Below are 21293 nucleotides of genomic sequence, written 5' to 3'. Positions count from 1 at the left end.
TGAAGGATGCTGCCCATCTCACCCCCCCCCCCCCGTGCCATCCCACCTTGCCCCCAGGGCTGCAGCTGAGCTGCCTGAGCTGGGCACAGCTTTCTCAGGACCCTTTCACCGCCACTGACCACGTTCTCCTGGCTCTTAAGATTTGTCCGTTTTCCCATACAGACAGCAGAGCAAAAATTGCTTAAAAAAAAAAGTCTCTGCTCACTGGCACAAGAGTTTCTACCTGGGAAGGTGCCCACAAGCCTCGGTGGAGGCAGCTCGCTGCTGGGATGGAGCCCAGAGCCCTGGGGCAGCAGGCACTTGTGCTCCCTGACCATGCTGCCCCTTGGCCAGAGCTCCTCTTCCAGGACCAGGAGGGAAAAGGGCTTCAGGGACAACCCTGACACTAAATTCTGCCCAGCTCCTTTCCTGGGTACAGCCTGAAGCCTGCAGCAGATGCCATTCACTGCTGACTCCCTGTTCTTGTGTCATCAGACATCTCTATGGGGTTGGGGTGGTATTTCTGATCTTGATAAAAACATTTTTAAAGGTTTTCTGCTTGTTTAGCCTAGTTTCCTACAGAAAGGGAGCTTAGGTGACCATGCATGTGTCTGTTCCTCTCCCACTCCCCTGGAAATCTGGAACCACAAAGCAGCAGCTCACAGAGTCAGAGGACTGTAAGAGTATGAGTTGCTGGAATATTTTGGGAAGTGATTTGCCCAGCAGAGGAGAAAGATCCTATTCATGACCCCATTAGGGAAGCAGCTGTGGTGTGAGCTCACAGTCCAAACGGCGCGAGGAAGCCCACAGGGGAGCTCCTGCTGTAGAAATAACTCCTTTTAATTTTAAGCCTCGTGTGCTGGGAATTTGTGCTGTGTCATCTGAGGTGAGGTGTCTTGGACACTGACAAAGGCAGCTGGCACAGCCAGCACTGCCGGCATCCTTCAGCATGGCATCCACCATGGGGGGGGGGAGTCAAAGAATCAGAAAAAAATAAAAAATTGACTTTGCACACTGACCTCAAATTTCAGGGAAGGGAGGGTGCCCTTCACCCAGCTAGAGGCAGGTATCAGCAACTGGAGGCCAAGCATCAAACCAAGAGGCACCTGAGCCACTGTCATAGGCACGGAGAGAGTCCAGCCCTTGTAGAGCACAGCTCACTCAGCCCCAAACAGATGTCTCTAGCTGGTCTGGTGCACCAGAGCTTAAAAATTTATTTTCCCCAGTCACGTAAAGGTGACCACTTCAGTGACATGTGCATTATAGATACAGGCTCGGGTTGGAGGGACCTCAAAGGTCATCTCGTTCCATCCTCGCTGCTTCCTGACCAAAGAGGTTCGTGGCAACTGGCAACTGTGATCTCAGCACCATGCCAGAATCATGAGAATGACTTTGTATAGATATATAAGCAAACCCTGATATAAAAAGGATCTGTTAATAAAACAGGCAGATCAGGACAAAGAAACCCTTTCAGGAGAAATAGACTTAGTTTTTCTCCTTCTGAAGTAAGTGTCAGCCTAGGGCAGTTAAATCTGCAGTCTCCTTCCAAGCTGACACGGACAGCAAGTATCTCACAAACCTTGTTATGACAGTATTTTGCTCAATCCTGGCTCTGAGTTCTTCATTCTGCTGTTGCAGCACAGTGATTTTTTCTTCCAGGATTAAATTTTTTTCAGCCTGCAACAAAAGAAGGTTTTTTTTTTTTTTTTTTTTTTTAAAGTCTGAAGAAATCTCAAACCCTACTGCAGGAAGATTTGTCCTTTATCTTTATTTGTCCCCAGAGCAACTTCTAACATCTTTGGATGGATGGAGGTGGTCATCTTGACTGCATATTTGATTTGGAGGTCTGACTTTATCATCCTGGTGAAGTAGGCAGGGCAGCAGCAGAGCTCCGAGGGGAGGCAGAGCTGAAGGAGCCCTTATTTCTAACTGAGGAGGAGGGTCCGAGCCCAAATAAAACATCTCTCCCTGTGATGCTCTCATACTTCCATCCCCTGGGAGCCAGCACTGCCAGAATTACAGCTTCCTGGGTCTGGAGAGGAAGGAGTTACCCACCAGGGCTGCCTTGGACTGCTGCTGCCTTTGCATGAGCGGGCTGCCCTTTGGAGACACTTCTTTCCACTGCTGACAGCATCAGGTTAAATGATTGCCTTAAACAAGACATTTACCTTACAGCTGCAATTAGGTGAAATGAATCCTCTCCCAGGAGTAGGTAGCTTGCACCTGGGACAGCCCAAGGACAGAGTTTGAGGATGTCACCAGCAGTGTATGAAAACATCACGAAGATGTTCATGAGCATGCAGCGTGGCTTCAGACGCCCTGTCTTTCACAAGTTTTGAATTTGACATACTTCACTTTATCACCGCAGTTCTCTCTCTCTCTCTTTTTTTTTTATTATTATTTATTTATTTTTTTTTTTATCTTTTTCCCCCTGCAGTTTGAATGTTGCTGAGTCCAACACTTTTGGGAGAAAACAAGATATCGCAGGGCGACCTTATCTCTGTGTGAGCTCGGTTATTGAATTTCCCTACCTTTTAGAAAGAATCAAAATGCTGTGCACTGGGGTTAGCAATAACTCACACTTTGAGGTGGAGGCATCAGTTTTAGGCAGTGATTTCCAGCCTGTGCAGGTAACAGTAAAGAATGATGCTGATTCTCTGGCCCATCCATCCTGCCCTTGAACATCTCCAGGGATGGGGCACCCACAGCTTCTCTGGGCAGCCTGTGCCTGGGTCTCACCACCCTCTGAGTAAAGAATTTCTTCCTAATCTCTAATCTAAACCTACCCTCTTTTAGTTTAAAACTATTCCTGCTCCCTCATGAAGCTCCCCATCTTCCAGAGCCTTTGGAGAAGCCCTGTAGGTGGCTGACACTTATAAAGGTAAACCTTCAAACAGAAAGCAGCTGTACCCTTGGACCACAGTAACCCAAGTGTTTCACTGTGATAAAGGGCAGGAGCAGGGCTGTGAGCTTGTATGTGGTTAATTAGCAAAAGCAACTAAATGACCAGAAACTATGTAGGCCATTAATTATATATATATTTTTTATGTATACATGTATTAATATATATATTTTTTCTTCAGTATAACTCTACTGTGTGTGTTTTCGGATGCTGGCTTGGCTCCAGGAGGAAGGAGCACAGTTAACAAATCTCAGCTGTAAGGAGACCTTTTTCTCCACATCCACTTACTCAAGCATCTGTTCAGCAAAATAATCATCTGACTTCTCAGATTTCCCCGTAAATGGAAAGAAATCTTGCCGAACGCTGTGCTGAACCAGCTGTCCTGGCTCCCCAGCTGAGGTAATGCCTCATCCTGTCACCACGCTCTGCACTCACTGTCACTGCAGGTTATCCTGCACAAAATGAATCCCCTTTCCAATAAAAAGTGCAATTTATGGCAAATTGGGGAGTTCTTCCTCAGGGACCCATACAAGCAAAGGATAAGAAAACAGTGCAGTCTGCAGGACAACATTACCTCAAGGTTGGAGAGAGTGAGAGCATTCCTAGTGTGAGTTTTGCTAGGGACTGCTGAATATTGCTAATTCATTTAGGGGAGCTCCCTAAATTTCTGCATGACCAGCAGCTGGACCTTCCTCCACTTGCCCTAAATGTCCACCTGGCTCCTGCAGGGGGGTGCAGGCTGGTGCACAAAATTAAGCCCTGGAGTACCACGGTGCTCCCCCTCCATCATTTGCCACTCACCTCCCTGTCTAACACAGGGGCTGACCACATGGAGATGCAGCACAGACCAACAGTTGTGTGGGAGAAGTCAGAGGTATCTTGGGTGGGTAAAGGGATGGGAAAAGATCCCAATTTCTGAGTGAACACCTGAGATGTTATAGTAGAATAATCTGTGTTTGGCAGTGGAAAAACATAACAGACATTTACGGACCCCTCTGCCTGTATCTTCGCCAACCCCAATTGTTTTTCTCACCCCTTCTGAATTCATCTGCTGTAACCAAACTTTTACTTTTCTACCTCTGGGATGCCTCCTCTGGAGGAAAAATGACTACTCACTTGTTTTTCTAGCTCCATTATCTTCTTCTCCTGTTCGTGAATCTGATGGTTCTTCATTTCCAGAACATGCTTTAAGCTCTTCAGATCTTTTTCTAAGTGCAGATATGGAGCTCGTGCAATCTAGGAAATAACCAGTAAGTTATGTATGTTGGCCATAAATGCATCTACAGTCATAAAGTAAAGTCTTCCTAGTCTACCCAATGGTTTAGGAGGCTCAGTGCTGTGAAAGGCAGATGCACTTGGGTCTCCCCAGCCCATCTGAACCCTCACCCTGTCTCCTAGCACATCCTTTTATCCCAGACAAGCAGTGGTACCTTCCTCTTGACCAGCCTCATGGCTAGAAAGATAGGATGCCACGTTATTTGGCAACTTCATTCCTGCTCACAGCCTGGGAACTGATGAGGTGTTTTATGACTGGGCACAGATGTTTCCTTGCAAAAAGTGCAACCATAAAATTGCAGAAAGAGTCAGATATTGGGCAAGGGGGCCGGAGGTAAAAATTTTGGTGTTCTGCCTTGACCACACTGCTTTATGGTGCTTGTTAGCAAGGATCAAGCCTGTGGTGGGAGAAAGAACAGTGATTCCTGTTAATATTTCTCTTCTCTGCTCAGGAACTTTGGATGTAGGGAACACTGGGATTCAGCTCACGGGCAGATGATGTGCTCTGAATGATACTGATGAATTACTGCTGCTGACTTAAGCTTTTCTTTTTTTTCTGACTGTAACTCACTCCAGTGAACTGTCTGGGAGTTACAGTCACTGTGACACAGCAGAATTTGTCCTTTCATGTATATTAAATACTGCAGCAGGGATGGAGGGGACTGATGCTGTCTGTTTCCCATGGCCAGACAGACACCTGCACTCCTTTCCTTAGGAGTTGTCCCCTTCTGAGCAACATATTTTGGGTGAAAAGATGGAGAAATAAACTCAAAAGATGATTGAAAATGGCCTGAAATTGAGGTAGAGTTCTGTGTATTCAGACCTAGGCTAAGATTGTTGATTGTTCCCCAGAGCTCAAGATTTGGGGTCCTGGTTGGGGCCTGTGCCCCAGTCCCTGGTGCTGGGATCCCATGGCTAACTGTGTGATGTGTGCCACATGTAGGAGCACATATCTCAATGACTATAATTATAGTGGCCATCTACCTTCAGCTGCTCCTCAGTGCTTTTCTTCAAAGCCTCTTCAAACCGGTCTGCTTTGGCCTTCAGAGACTGGTTCTGGAAGGTGAGGGTGTCGATCTGGTCCTGCAGGGGAGGAGAAATGACCACACCACCAGGTTATCACCCCTCAAACACTCATACAAATCAATCTGCACTGTGAAACCACCAGAGGACCTGAACAAGGCTCAGAAACCACTGCCAGGTGGGATTTTTTTACAGAAGGCCTCTTGAACATTCAGCGGGGTTTTCCACAACCCAGTGCCTCAGGGAATCCCAAAATCCTTGCAGTGCCTGCGGCTAGCTGGCTTCATGAAACATCTCTGATGCTAAATCACCCCATCACCTTGGGATAGATAAGAACAACCATGCCCTTTCTTAAGGCAGCTGGCATTTATGCTGCAGGCATGAAAGAGCTCTTTTGTGCAGCCCCTAGAGTCCGAACCAGGCGGTAGAGATACCCTCTCCTGCTTCCTTCACCTTCAAAGGCAAAACTCCAGCCTACTCGAGGGCTTTTAGCACGATAATAAGTGATGAGGAGTTAGTGGTGTGGGCTTTGAGTGACAGCCATTTCGTCCCTAAGCTCTCCGCAGGAACAACGTGCTATTTTAAGCAACCATATTTCTGTTATCACGGAAGGCATTCCTGCTACTTTTTCACAGACCACACCTGTAAATGTCACCACTGCTGTGAGGCCAGCACTCCTATATATTTTATGTCTGTAATTTCTAAGCCGTAGCATTACATCAGTGCTTATCAGAACTGCTGACATGCCTCAAACTGTGGAAGCTGCATGGAGGCAGTGACAATTGCTGCATGCAGCGCTATACACTGGTCAGGGTTAAAAAAAAAAATGAATTAATCTCTCTTTACAAAATCAAACAGGGCAAACATTATTTGCTCTGGCATTTTTACTTGTTCACACAAAATCTCCAAACTTAGAATGAGTGATGGGGACATGCTTCTGCCCTCCCCTCCCCAGAACTGCTTCATCTAGGGAGCAAGAGCAGCAGGGAGTTATCAGAGGGGCTGGAAAAGCTGCGATGATCTTAATCTTGCTGTTAGTGGGGTGTGAGAGATGCGATGTGCGGGGTGCACCCTGACCACAGCCAGCTTTTCCCTGTCATAGAGGGGAAAATTGTGAAAAAAACTCCTGGCTTCAGTGCTGCAAGAGTCAGCAAGGTGCAAAGGATGTTTCTTAGCTTTATCCAGCTGCGTTTCCCTCCCTTTAGGTTTGCCTAGCTCTGCACCATCGGTTTGGGGTGGGAAATAAGGAAACTGCTAACCTGGAGTGACAGCCGCAGCTTTTCAAAATTCTCTTTTAATTGTGTTTTTTCCAGTTCGTGGGCAGCAACCAGTTCTGCGGAAGACACACAGACATGACATTGCTTAGTGAAGTCCAGTACACCAGGATCTGAGAGCACAGAGTTGGTGAGACAAGAACAATTTAGGAAGCAATTTTAGGGCATGGAGGTTAAGGAGGAAACCAGCAGCAATATAGTACTTGGTCTTGGGCAAACTGTTCTGAGGACCAAAATTTCCAGGTCTTTCAGTGATGGTAGGCACCTCTATTTCTAGGTGGCCAAATTCTAATTTTTCAGGACCACTGAGAAGTGCCAGCTCCCAGGAGCTCTGATCTGAAAAGGCTCAGTCTGAAAATGGGCAACTTACCACTTCAGAGTGAGTGTCCCCAAGTCAAGGGATTTGATATTGGATATATTTACAAGTTTGGGATTTTCTTTGGGGCTATAGAGAGGGGAGCCAGCAACTCTGATGCAAAAATGCGAATGATGGAGCTGTGACAGAGGACCTGTGAGATTTACTCCATTAGTGAGCAAACTGCCAGACCATGGAGACAAAAAAATCCTCTATTTATACTACATAATTAAAGGCTTCACTACTGGAATAAGTCACCCTGGGTTTATTTATAACCAGAAGTTTGGAATTCTGAAATTCAGAATTTGGAATTCAGAACCAAAGTGGAATAAAGTTTAATATCTAACACGACTGCATGAAACTGGCATTCAGTCCGGTAGCTGCCTTTTAGCATACGGACACCCTATTTTTCGCCTTTTCCCCCAACCACCGTGGGGATCTGCATTGGTGATGCTGAGCCCGCAGCGTTTGCAGTGCCCCTTCCAGGCACAGGAGGGCACTCGGCACCCACAGCAGCAGCACAGGGCAGGCTTTGGACCCTAACACCTTCATAACCAGGTTTTATCAGTAGAAAATACTGACAAAAACGGACAGATAAGAATACCTGAATATCCTCAAGCAAGGACCTTTTTTTTTTTTTTTTTTTTTTTTTTTTTTTTTTTTGGTAATTTTCGAAATGATATATTTTAATTTTATATTTGGTATTACCGACACCATCTCTGCCTACAGGAGAGGGGAACAGGCTGTTCTCAGCTACTATTGCAATATTGCTCTCTGGATTGTGTATCTAAATGATACAATGCACAGCTAAGCAATACTGCTCTATCTGGGGAACGTGGTGGGAAAACCTACTAGAACTATTCAAAATTAGGTCCTTGTGCTTCTTTGAAAAAAAAATAGGAAGAAGAAGAATAAAAAAAATGAAGGCAGATTGTACAGATGAGTGATAAATGTCAAGCTAACATGTGCAAAGACGTGTTTAGACACTGAAATTTGGTGCAGCATCAAATCCCATGGAAAAACCATAGGAAAAAATAAGGACAACAGTGCTGATGTGCAGACTTGCAGCAGCGTGGCTCTGTTCTGCTCAGCACGGCCGGGCTTTAGTTGGTGAAAACAACGATTCCTGTTTTCATAAGCAGTGTAGGCATCTAAGCGCTGATATTGAGGGGTGTTAAATGAGCTCCAGCCTCCTGATTAGGCACACTGGCTCTTGAGAAAAGCCTGTTGGTGAAGTGAGGTGGAATCTGGACTCCGTGCTCAGCAACCCATGCAGGTCTTTGTCCCAGAGATCCCTCAGACACTCTCAGCTGCGAGTCAGATGCTGTATGCACTGCTCAAACCCTGTGGGCCACCCGGCATGAAAGCACCAGAGCAAGACAAATTGCTTACCTCGAATCTCGCAGTCGTGCTCGTCCTGCAGCACGGCGATGGCCAAGGTGTGGTTGTTTTCCAGCTGCAACACTGCAGCTTCGTGGGCAGCTGTGATATCGGCCACCTGTTGCAATGACAGCGAGCAGAAACACAGGCACACAGTTAGACATGCTGCAGCACACCGACAGGCCACTGCTGGGCAGCTGCAGTGAGCTGGAAACAGAAAAAGGATCCCAGCACACGAGCCAGTCTTATTCATTGCAAAAGCAGCATGCTGACCCCTTGAGTGGTAGTGTGTAGTCGCAGCTACTTGTGTTATCACTCTTTCAACTTAACAGTAGTGGATGAGGTGTATAAGAAAGCACAAGGTATAAAACGCCCTTAAGTGAAAAAAGGAAAAATGTTGAAAAATCTGATCCATCCATTAACCTAAATGATATTCATAACCTGACTCCCTCTGATGGTCAGATAAACTTGCTTGGTTCTGAGGAATCTTGGTTTTGTCTTTGCGGCTCTCTGCTGCGATGAATTTTATGGCAAGGTTGTGAATTAACTTCCATGGAAAGTGCCTATGAATTATTTATAGTTGTAAAATATTTATGTCTAAAGAAACATTGAAATTATCGTCAGTGAGTGTATAAAATGAATCGCAATCTATCATCCTTTTACTGCAAAACGAGCATCCCACTAAGCCATCAGGACCTAAATTACAACATCCTCCCGAAGCACGGATTTTGAGTCCATGTCCAATAAACAGATGAAAGATGTGACAGCACCTTTTTCAATCCAGGCATGAGAGTTTTCAGGTTGGTGTGGAAGTAACCTGGATGCCAGTGAAGACAGAAAGCTTTTTCTGATCTCTACTGAGGCCAGAAAGTGGTCCTGCCACCACAGACTGCCGCACACCGTACCTCAAGCATCACAGGAGCAGGGGATGCAGTTGCCAGAGGGCTGTGGGCAGCCTGTGCTCCTGTGTCCCGATGGGTTTGGGACTTCTCCATGATGCTGTTTGTTACAGGGCTTGGCTAAAGGCAGAGCGAGATCCCTAGTTATGATGTTATGATTAGTCTCACTTAAGAAAATGCAGTCAGAGGCTGAGATCTAGGTTAAGCCCATGGTTCAACACCCACAAAGGCAAATGAAGTGGCTCATGGAAGTGTGCTTTTATTTTTTCAAGTCCTCTCCTCAAATTGCACATGCTCATATTTTTGAAAGACCAGAGGTGATAACAGACAAATACAAATACAAGACCAAGGACTTTAAATTCTGAGTGTGTGAGGAAGACCCCACACTCACAGGCGGTCAGCAGCTGTCCAAGAGGAAACAAAATGGGACTGCCAGCTCTGAAAAGAGGGGAATGACTTCAGGAAAGCCTTGAAGTTCACCTCCAGTTCCTCAGGGTTTCAGGTAACCTCCAGTTTCTGAGAGCTACCCATTGATGACCAGATTTGCTTTTCCAGGTTTTGTAATCGCAGTGGTCTTATTCTCGATACTGAAGGCATTATCTGTGATATCTGGCAATGCAGAGAGTCAAGCTGTTCTACTTTTACAAAGAAACAGCTGTTTATTGCAAAGCCACTCCACTTTAGACAGCTTTTTTTTTGGTCCACTGTTATGTTAAATAATGGTAGACACTCAGCCAAGCGCATCTTGACTGGAATAAATTATTTCCCTGCATTTAACCGTCAAACACATGTGTTGGATTACCCAACAGAAGCACCATTTCCAATCAGATTGGAGAAGGCATTCTCTTAGAATGAAAAACAGGCACTGAACATGAGATTTAAAATGAAACAAACTCATTTTCAGAATACCATGGGAGACAACTCGGTGGTGGAGTTCACAAAACAAGGTGGGGCTCATCTTGCCGAGCTGTTGCATGGAAGAGCAGGGCAAGGAGTGGTTAGATCACTCAACGGGATGCTGACGGGATATGAACTCTCACTTGACTTCTCCCCAAGCACAACATACTCATTTAGGATGTCTGCATGCCTCATGAGCCTTGCCACGCTCTTCACCTTGCCCTTGCTTAAGTCTTTTTTCGTGCACTAATTGCTCCTCAGCTCAGCAGCACCCCATAGGAACAATTATGCTCAGCTCTGATGCCCTCAGAAGGTGAAGGGGTCTCCTTTCTCTGCCACCATCCTTGGCAGGTTATTTATCTATAAGGCCAATTAAATAGGTTCCAGTTTTCAAATGGACTCCAGGGATTTTTCTGTCTTCTGTGTGTTTTATACTCCCATACCAAATGACTCCTTTAATCTTCCAGCGTGACCCCCTGCCTGCAGTTTTTCATAGCAAACAGTCTGCTTGGCACCTAGAAGCAGATCCCTTGCATCTCACTCCAGCTCTGCCACTAACTCACTCTGTAGGCTTGATCAACTCAATGAAACACTGTGTCACAACATCTCCTGGCTATAGAAAGAAATTTAGCTGGGATTTTTAAGGATTAATAAACTTAAACCAAGAGGTGGCTTTCATGGGAGAAGTTCAATAGTGAGGGCAACAAGACAGTTTGAGCTGAGCAGCTCGAGTGAGAAATACTGGCCATCCAGGAGCACAGATTTATGTTTCCAATTTTGCCCTCAGTTGCAAGGAGGACAGAGAAGTATCAGGATGCATTGGCACACCTGGTCAGTGATCAGTACGGAAGGACTCTTGTCCCTCGAGCAGCATTGTGTGTTTTTTGTTATGCTCAGAGCCAGGGGCTTCTCCTCTCCAGAGGGTCAGCTCTGTGAGTGGAGCAGGGGATGAAGAACCACGGATTACAAACCCCCTGGGTCTGCAGCTGTTAGGGATCCTTATTTCTCAGGCAATGTGGTTTGTAGGCTAGCAGAATTCTTCTTAACCTCTTCAAGGGCAGCAAGGCCAAGAAGTGCTGCAGGTGAGCAGCTTTCCAACCAGCCCTGTCAACCTTTCCAACCAGACAGAGGTGTACAGCTGAGTATGAATTAGGAGGAAAAAAATATTAAAACTCATCATGAGATGCTGGAGGAACCATGGGTTGAAAAGACAGAGATAGCAGGGTATCCACAACAGTGGTTTCAAAGCAGTGGAGAGAAATGTTTGCATTATCTCCTGTAATTCTGGGAACAAAGAGTTGTGGAGCTAACCAAAGGACTGGAGGAGGGACAACATTTACCCCTCAGAGGGAAAAATGTGATTCCATTGCTTCAGTGTGGTGATTAATAGGACCAAAATAGATGGGAAGATTAGAAAAATGAGCATACTGATAGACAAGTCCTGCTGTGACTTGTGTATCCCACACTTACAATGATCAGCCTGAGGGGAAAAAAAAAAATCACCATCCATCCTTTTGGTCCTGGAGCCTGCAGGAGCACTTCAAAGAGGAGCAGAGGCAAAAAATTAACTTGCAGAACAATTTAATTCATAAATGCTAATGCCTCACGAGCCAGGAGGGGCAAGGCTTGCAGCTAGAGCTAGTATCTCTGGAAAGACCAACAGGCACGCTGACACAGTGAAGGGACAAAAAAAAAGATGAATCTTATGGGAACACCACTCCTCCTTCATACCAGAAACTAAAGCAGAAAATTTGAGGGGTTTGCAAGAAAACCACCCTTCATAAACTGAAATGAGAATCAAGAGACATGGCTCAGCACAGATGCTACACACTTATAAAGAAAGATTTTGAAAACTCTCGTTTAGGGCACAAGGAACTATTTTAAAGCATCTTCTTACACATCTTTAAAAATCAATGCACTAACAGAAAAAGGCAGTTCGTCCAGGACAGAAGAGCCCAGTTACACAAAGCCTTTGTGTTGCAGTCTACAAGCTCTGCAAATCAATAGCAACTAACAGGCACAGCAATTAAAATGGATAAAATCCAGAGAGTGCTTCAGTCTCCCCCACAGAGGAATCAACCCAAATACTTACACAGGAGAAAGAAGAAACACCCTCAGAAAAAGACATTTGCTGGAATCAGCTGTCAAAGATTACAAGTCCATTGATGGCAGAGCAAACAAAGAAGAACCCAGCCAGCATCTTGGGGTGGGAACTCTGAGGAGAGGAGGTTTTGCTGACAGCTCCTTTGTGAGGGAAAGCTACAAAGGAGGCTGTAACACAGCTCTGCTGCACAGAGCCCAGCTGCACGCAGTGCTCCTGTCCCCTCTGCCATCATGGTGGCACCTGGGGCAGCAGGGACACGGGCTGGGATGCTGTGTGTCTGTCTGTGTCTGTCTGTGTGTCTGTCTGTGTGTCTGTGTGACTGTACTGTGCCCAACCCTGCTGTACCATTGGCATTAGGCAGTAAATCTAGCACCAGGCAGCCACGGCACCAGTGACATAAAACTGTCATCATCTCAGTTTCTATTTGTGCTCCCATCCCAGGAGTTTTACAGTACATCAAGTACAGGGAGTAAATGGTGTCATCTCCCTTTTTAACAAATGCTTGAGCTTAAAGGCCCTGGGTTGCAGTCTCTGCTGTGCTCCAGATTGATGCTTTCCCCTCCACTGAGCTCAGTGCAGGGTAGCCCCTTCTTCTGGTTCTTGGAGGAGCTTCAGCTACAGCAGCACAGTGGTGCACCAGCCTCTACCTCTTAAACCCACTAAATTAGCTTGGGCACATGCTCCTCTGATGCAGATGGTTTGCTTCCAAGCCCAGAGCAAGGCCTGTCACCATCCTTGGTGGGGGGAACAGCATGGAGCATGCCTGTGCTCTGCGCCTGCTGTCTGCGCTCCTTGGTCATGGACAGGGTGAGAGCAGCAGCCATGGAGCCTTGGCTCCAAAATGCACACTGAAGCCACCCTGTGCCCACAGAACGTGTGGACATAAAGCCTTCTCCTAGTAAAAATACAATTAAAGTAGCTGTATGTGGGAGCTTCCTACACATAGGAAGCAAAGCAGGAAGAAATGCTTGGTGTGTACCATCTATGGCATTAGATTTAATATTGGAGTAGAAATTTTGATACCTGGAATGCCTCACCTGCTTGATATTTAGGCTATGTGTTACATGGGTCCCACCACTTCACTATACCACTACCTGTATTTGAAATAACAAGGGGCAGGGCTCTTCTGGCCTTACCTCTGCATATAGCAGACTCTTGTTCAACCATTGGTTTCATATGAATCAACTAAAATAAGTGGAATGGGGAGCAAGTATGTGTGGGGAACAGAGCTAGTCTTAATATTTGTGTTAGCTGTAAAATATACAGAAGCATGGAAAGAAAAGATATGGCAATGTAACATGTTACTATGTTGAAATACCATTAAAAATACCAATAAAAATACCAATAAGGAGGAAATGCAGAAAAGATTATATGACTAGAATATACTCTTCTAGTCATCAGCTTGGTACCAATATCTTCGAGTTGAGATTGGCAGTGAATTTCATTACCTGAACTCAGTACTGGCATGGTCTGCTTTTCAACAGCAGACAGGTTGGCACTGACCTGGTGCTGATGCTGGGACTTGACCTGCTCCAGCTGCAGCCTGTGCTGCTCCTGCAGGCTCTCCATCTTGGCGCTGTACTCCTCCCGCAGCCGCTGCTCCAGCACCTGCAGCTCCTCCCGCTGCTGCCAGCGAAGCTTCCTCGCCTCCTCCTCGAAGCGCCTCTCCAGCTCCTCCTTCTCGCTCTGTAGTTTCTTCCATCTTGCTGTGTTGAGGGCTGAGGACACCAGATCATACAGTCAGTGAGTGGTGGCACCAGCTCTGTGCAGCGCTGAGCACAGTGGTGCACCAGCCATAAACAGGCTCTCACAGATCCGTCTCTGTCTCCCACAGACCCTTCTCTGCCTCCCTCCCTCCAACACACATACACACAAGCATTTATTTAAACAGAGGCACTGGCAGAGTCCTTCAAAATCCCTTGCAAAGCTGGGATCTGGTTACAAGTAATAATGATAATCATAAAAAGCAGGGAACTCCATGGACTTCCATCCCTCTGCAGGGATGTGCTCTCCTGGCCAGCACAGTCTTGGGTTTGTAAATCAAGTCTCTGGGGCTTCTACTTTGTCTTGGATGCCAGAAATGTCATGTGAGACAATCACTTGACACAAAGCCTTTCATCTGTGGTACAAGATTTTCCTTATCTCATCCTCTCAAGACATGGCCTTGGCCATGGCCCCATGTGCATTGACATTCTGGGAAGCAGAAAATCCCTGGGTTCTTGGAGCATTTTGTGCACATTATCTGGGGAATATCATTGGTCACTTGACTGAAAGATGTATCGCATGCATCCCATTTTCCATGTGTTATAAGTTTCTCACCCCATAGGCCCTTCTCTTACACCAGCTCCATTGAGAACCTCTTAAAACCATTAATGCACACTTGTAAACATTGTTATATTCAAACCGCTATCTTGTGTGCTCCATGGAATCAGAGAGCACCCTGGAAAGGCAATTAGAAAGTGTGAATGTTTTACTCTTGAGCTAACCCAGTGGCCATGTCTCTAAACTCACAAGAGCATCTATAACTTGTTTCAGGAGGTGCAACTCCAACAGTTCCATCATGCCAGGCATGTTCAGTCTGTTTCCCCATTTTTTCCCTCCCCTATATCGTTCTCTGAGTCCCAGGATAGCAGTCCTACAGAGTGCTCCTCAGCTTCTTACTTTGCCACTGAATGGTTGTAATCAATTCAGATACAGAAGGCTTGATACCAGTTGAGCAAGGTCAGATGGACTGCATTTAGAGAGCAAGTCTGCTCATTTGCAAAGATCCAACAGGTAAGAAGTGATTAAAATAATAATAACCATAACATTCAGAACAACACTAGGGATAAAGACATGTTTTAAATAGCACTCCTAGACCTTTTTTTTTTTTTTTTTTTTTTTTTTTTTTTTTTTTTCTGATTTAGACCTGTAGCTGGTTTAGCAAAATGTTAAGCTTTCAAATATGCTGTCACCCCCTTTCTATGGCATCAGACTAAGCTTTACTCTGCAATGGCGCAGCCTCACCTCGAGTACTATGTGTAGTTTTGGGCACCGCAGTATAAAAATGGCATAAAACTATTAGGGAGTGTCCAAAGAGGGTTGCAATGGTGATGAAGGGTCCAGAGGGGAAGATGTATGAGGAGCGGCTGAGGTCCCTTGGTTTGCTCAGCCCCGAGCAGAGCAGGCTGAGGGGAGGCCTCATGGCGGCCTGCAGCTCCCTCACGAGGGGAGCGGAGGGGCAGGCGCTGAGCTCTGCTCTCTGGGGACAGCGACAGGACCCGAGGGAACGGCATGGAGCTGGGACAGGGGAGGGTCAGGCTGGGGGTTAGGGAAAGGGTCTGCACCCAGAGGGTGCTCAGGCACTGGGACAGGCTCCCCAGGGCAGTGGTCACAGCACTGAGCCTGCTGGAGGTCAAAGAATGTTTGGACAGCACTCTCAGACACATGGTTTGGTTTTCGGGTGGTCCTGTGTGGAGTCAGGAGTTGGACTCAATGGTACTCTTAGGTCCATTCCAACTCAGGATATTCTATGATTAAGGTCACTTTTACAGGATAACAACCATTTGTCTAAGTTGCATACTACCGCGACCACAGCTCATATTAGCTGTATCCATGCAAGCTACTTTGGGCACCCAAGCTAACCATCCCCTTTCCCACACAGCTATTTTTCATCTTGTTTTCAGCTCTGCTTCCCCACTTAGTGGCTGGCAACACTCAAACTTCTTCAGTATGTCTAGACAGATATCACTGATGTGGTCCTGTTCTGACCCTGACATTTTCTGGAGCAATAAAATGGATGCTGTGCCCCTGTCAGGCTCCCCCTACTCCTTATAGAAAGGGAGAGAAGTGAGGCTGAACCACTGAGCTTAGCACAGCAGCAATGGTATGTAGAAATCTTTCCCACCTGCCTCATACCTGAACTGGAACAGCTGTAATGTATATAGTTATTAGCTGAAATGGCCTGTCCCTTGGCCATTTGGATTTTAGCTGTACACCCTCTCTCTTTCTTTTGCGTTAGCAGTTTTCCTTGGTGTGCAAAGCTACCATGGAGCTGGAGGACAAAGGGTAAAGCTTGCAGTTCTGGATTCAGAATAATTGAAACTTACTCAGGCTTTAAATTGGAGCTGTAATGAAACCTGTCTCTCTGCAGCCTCTCTAATGAGATTACCCAGTGCACAGGGAGGGCAGGCAATGAAGTGGCATGTTCCAACCAAAAGAAAGTCAATCTGAAATGCTTTCCAGAACCTGAAACGCTTTGCGTAACCTGAAACACAAAAGTGTTCACGCCTTGCAAATCAAACCCTGATGTAGAAGCAAAACGGAAGAGCAAAGTGGGAAAAGTGTGTCGGTGTGTCATTTACCCCAAAATGCTAACAGAGACAGGTAATGAGGCAAAATCCCAGGAAATTTGCCCGATGCTGTGTATAAAACACCTTTAACCATAAGGAATGTTCCCTACCACTGTCTCCCAGATCTAGACCTTGTGCATGAGGTGGAAAGACTGAACCCTCTTAGACAGGAGATGGTCCCCTGGGTCTGCTGGGACAGGAGGAGCAGAGGGAGACACTCATGCAGACAAACACAAGGTCTGTGCCTCTCTTATCTGTCTTGGGAGCAGATAATGGCATGGGAGAGCCTGCCATGCCGGAGCCAGCTTTTAATCAGACTGAATCAAACTGAGGCCTGAACAGAAGTTCTTCTAATTTTGCTGGAAAATGGTGAATTTTGCTTTCAGACATCTGGATACGGATACTGTAAAACTGAGTTCCTTTCGTGGAAGAAAAAAATCAGTAAGAAAAGTTGTATCTATTCAATACCAGCGTGGAAGAAAAGGCACAAGACAAGCAGGATGCAACTGCTATCAGCTGCTGTTGAGAAGAGTTAACAGCCTGGTTTTCTTTTTCCTTCTCTGTAGGTATTTCAATTGCTGCTTACACGCTGGAAATGACTCTAACAGAAAATGGCATTTCCCAGGATTGCAGCCGTGCTGGGTTACACGAGAGAGCAGCTGCCATTGCCTCCCTGCTCCCCGAGCTGGTCGTTTCCCTGCCTCATTACACTGCACAACAGATGAGCAAAACCCATTTCAGGCCAGGCTGGGAAGGTGAGGGAAAGGGAGATGTCACTAATGGACTGATCCTCCTGCACAAAGCCAGCCTGAGCTGCAGCCCAGCCTCTTTGCCTTCCACAGGGTAAGCCCCATGGGAACTGGGGGGCTGATGTCATGTGTACCGGGACCGGCTACTTCTGACATGAGAAATGGGCTCTTCATCCGAAAGTGATAGCAAACCATGCAGGCTGTATTCTTACTTCTGACCCTTAGCCACAGGGTCGCAACAAATCACAGAGCCCTCGCTCAGGCTGTCTCTTCTGATCAGGAGGCACATCCAGAGGGAGCTGGTGCACAGGCTTTCAAACTCTTGCAGATTCAGAGAGTACAGGTTTTAAACTCAGCGTCTGATCGTCTTCCATTCATCCAGGCATTTATGCATCTCCAGACCTTTCTCCACTCACTTCACATGTCATTTGTCTGACAGCAAAGGAACACGTAATTCTGGCATTTAATTTCCATTAGTTTGAGGGGAAACAGAAGGTGTTCAAAACCTCTTTATTCCAGGAGTCTCAGTGCTGCAGCTGAAAAGTACTTATATTTATAATTTATAAAGATGGGCATCTAGAGTATAGAACAATTGCTTGTAGTGTTTTTCTAGCCTTGTTATTTCTAGCAAAATACGTGAGGAAATCTTATTGCATAAAATAACAAGTCCCTCAGTGTTTATATAGCCGTAGACGCACACATTCCTCCCTGGGCTGAGAAGGGAGGAGCACTTTCTTATTTCACTGCGTGCTGGTTTCAGATGAGGTGTGTTACTTTACAGCTGTGTTAGAGGTAAAGGTGGATGGTGTTATCTGAACCTAAATACCTTGCCTGGGTCCAGAAGGGTACAGGTCTCTATAGGCTGTGTTTTACACATGTGGATGTCTGAGATTCCTTGGGGTGTCTCAAACAGCACTGGTCACCCATATGTGACCTCAGCGTCTGACGCCTAAAATGGGCTTTGACACTTAGCTCATATGCAAATGTTTGAAATTAGGTGAATAATTGTGATTAGAGAGACACTCCTGGACATTAACCTGACAGAGATGGATCACTCTCAGTTCTTCTCTCTTCATTAACTTTATGGGGAACCTTGAGGACCAACTTACAGCACACATCCAACTTTGCCCTATCTGAAGTCAGGTGAGATGGATCCTCATACACAAGCTCCATCACTATTATTACTTAAGCAGTGATTTTATCTACCGAACAAAATTTCTTTAAAAATGCACTCTGATTTTTCTGAACAGTGGATTATATCTCATGGTTTCATTGCTTTGTGCACCGGAATCCTGCGATCAGTTTCTGTTGAAGCCATGAGACACTATGTGCTTTCAAGACAAGGCACATTCAGCCCTTAAATAATATTTCTTAATTAGAGCTATTGTCTAAACAACTAAACATTGGACCAACCACCAGTGCCAACCCTGTCTAGTCAAGCCTAATTTTACTGATTCATCCAGACATTTACATCTGTGAATCTTACATGGTGAACATACACATGAGAAATCCGGAATTTCTAACCAACGCCCTTGCTGTTCATCTGGGCTGATTAACTTTAAATGAACGAGAGACTGCTTATCAAAGTGACTGAGACAAGTCAGAACCACAACTTCATTGCAGTGAAAATAACCAATTAAAACTACCCAAAAAAGACCTGAGAACTTTTAAACAAGTATTCTGAAAAATAGAAGAAAAGGTAAAACTATGATACCACAATGCTGCCTCAAACCTCCCCTGGACTGAATCTGTGCAAGGTTTCTGCTTGCCTAAAACATGTACTCCCCCATTCCATGGTACAAAGACAGGCTGAGGGTGTTGGGGTTGTTCAGCCTGGAGAAAAGAAGGCTTTGGGGAGACCTTACAGCAGCCTTCCAGTACCTAAAGGGGGCTGCAAGAAAGCTGGGGAGGGACTCTTCGTCAGGGAGTGGAGTGGTGGGACAAAGAGGAATGGTTTTAAACTAAAAGGGGGTAAGTTTAGGTTAGATATTAGGAGGAAATTCTTTACTCTGAGGCTGGTGAGGCCCTGGCACAGGCTGCCCAGAGAAGCTGTGGCTGCCCCATCCCTGGAGGTGCTCAAGGCCAGGCTAGATGGGCCTTTGGGCAACTTGGTGTGGTGGGAGGTGTCCCTGCCCATGGCAGGGGGTTGGAGCTGGGTGGGCTTTATGGTCCCTTCCAACCCAAACTATCCTCTGATTCTATGAATTCCATGATTCCTTCTATCTGTGCATCTTGTGTCTCAGGGTTGTGCGGAGATGACTACCTCTGATGGCTCACCAGCCATCCCGCTCACCTCTGCTCAACATCTCACTGTCTCCTGGAGTGGTGGTTTGTTCAGGAGGAGGTGGACACAGACGGCTCCTCTCCAGCACACATCCCCACAGGACCAGTGAGGAAGCCCATACATATCTCCACAGCATAAGCTGTGGAGCATCAGAAAAGGGCTGTGCCTCTTCTGTGGTGGCTTGTGATGGGCAAAGCAAAGGCAAAGCATAGCCCTGCCTGCCAGGAAGGATCTACAGCCATGTCCCCCCTGCATGGGGCTGGCCTGAACTGCTCTGTGCTAGTCAAGCCAGACTCCTGCCACACGACACAATCCCTGCTCAGTGCCTGACCCAGCGCCTGGGTCTCACAGGCAAGGAAACCTGAGAGGTCCTGCTCAGAGATCCAGTGGTGGTCGCACCTTGTACTTGAGGTGTCCCCTGCCCTGCCCATCCTCCCTCCAGGTGTCCTGCCTCCTCTCCATTTGCCGTGGGGTAGATGACCCCAACATCTTACCTGTTCTTGGGAGATTTCAGCCAAAAACAACTCATTTTTTTTTTGGCTGAACCCAGCACAATAGCTCACCTCCTCTTCCAAGAGTTGTGATGTCTTTACCCTATCTCTGTCTCTCCTGCCTTGATCAGAAACCAAACAGAAATGTGGCACATGTGGAGACACAGGGAATACACACACTGAATGTGACACATTGCATTTGCTGTCTTTCAACACGCCAGAGGCTTCAGAGATTTTAATACTCAAATTTTGAGCTTGCTGTCCTTTGGTTTGTAACTGGACTACGAAACACATGAACACAAGCGGTGCATCCCCAGTCACAGTGCGCAGCGGTCCCAAGCTCCCCCTTCTCATCACGCTGTGTTTTCTCACTTTTATTGTTACTTATGCTTTTATTGTTACTTGGCTTGTGCTACTTACCAACTTCATCCCTGATCTTTGCAATCTCCACTCCTAAATTGTTTATTTTCACAAGGGCATTTTCTTTCTGTTTAAGGAAGAAAAGAGAGAAAAATATATATAGTCCCCAGGTATACCCCAGGTAAGCACTTTCACATGTTCATTCAGCAAAGCAGATTAGATCGATTCCTCACATTTCTTCTGAGGTGGCGGGGCGGGTAGGGAGGATTATAATGAACTCATCCATTTTTTAAATCAAGCTTAGGAGCCGCCACTCATTAGCCACAAATACCTTTGTTCTGGATGAATACACGAGCCGATGTGCACATGACAGCACAGAATACACTAATTACTGCTACGTGTCTAAAAAGACATTTGCATTCATTCAGTCTGTGAACCATTCATGGTTGGACTGTGTGTACAAGATGGTATTAGTAGCTCTGTTAGATCTTCCATCTACTTGTGACTGTATTTACCATAGCAATACAATAACACAGAAATATGCTCATGCAGTTGAATTTGCAGAGCAGATTACGGTGCTTACACCATTCAAGACATGCTGGGCATGCCCTACACATATGGACACCACTAATGGCCTGATGCTCATGCCTATTTCCACATTTACTTCTGGTATTTTATTGTCTGGAAAGGACGGGAGTTCCTTTCCTTGACCTGTCTCAAAAGAGATCTGAATACTTAACAAATTAAAACATGAGCTGGACAAAAGAAAAATAAAACATAATTACATTAACAATACTAATGTTTTATTACCAACATGCAAGGACTTTGGCAGTAGATATCTCATGAGTTCTGTGCAAACTGACAAAGAAAAGCCTCAGGAAAATCTATAGGAGTTTAGTTTAATGCAGTAAATCCCAGCTTACTGATCCAAGAGTAAAGGCACTTGAAGTCAGAAAGTATCCTGACTCCTGTTAGGAAGAAGACAAAGGA

The 21293-nt window shown here is 46.0% G+C and overlaps 1 protein-coding gene across 4 annotated transcripts in view; it reads right to left on the bottom strand.

The window, feature by feature from the left end:
* MTUS2 (microtubule associated scaffold protein 2) overlaps positions 1 to 21293 on the bottom strand; it is a 276013-nt gene that overhangs the window by 3466 nt on the left and 251254 nt on the right. For 3 of the 4 annotated variants that reach the window (XR_014319556.1, XM_082784643.1, XM_082784644.1), the window contains 7 exons: positions 20364 to 20430; positions 13592 to 13806; positions 8201 to 8306; positions 6439 to 6512; positions 5141 to 5239; positions 3998 to 4117; positions 1559 to 1656 (listed from right to left, as the gene is read on the bottom strand). Coding sequence is in view for 3 of the 4 variants with exons in the window: in XM_082784643.1 (XP_082640769.1) it covers positions 1559 to 1656; positions 3998 to 4117; positions 5141 to 5239; positions 6439 to 6512; positions 8201 to 8306; positions 13592 to 13806; positions 20364 to 20430 (779 nt within the window). In the remaining variant the exon portion in view is untranslated. Of the gene's footprint in view, positions 1 to 1558; positions 1657 to 3997; positions 4118 to 5140; positions 5240 to 6438; positions 6513 to 8200; positions 8307 to 13591; positions 13807 to 20363; positions 20431 to 21293 lie in introns of those variants that run through there. The other variant, XM_082784645.1, reaches the window with a different exon arrangement.

The sequence above is a fragment of the Aythya marila genome (genome assembly GCF_965140915.1).
Source record: "Aythya marila genome assembly, chromosome: 1".
Lineage (NCBI taxonomy): Eukaryota > Metazoa > Chordata > Aves > Anseriformes > Anatidae > Aythya > Aythya marila.
The sequence above is the reverse complement of the archived record's forward strand: the minus strand, read 5'-3'. Positions and strand labels throughout refer to the sequence as shown.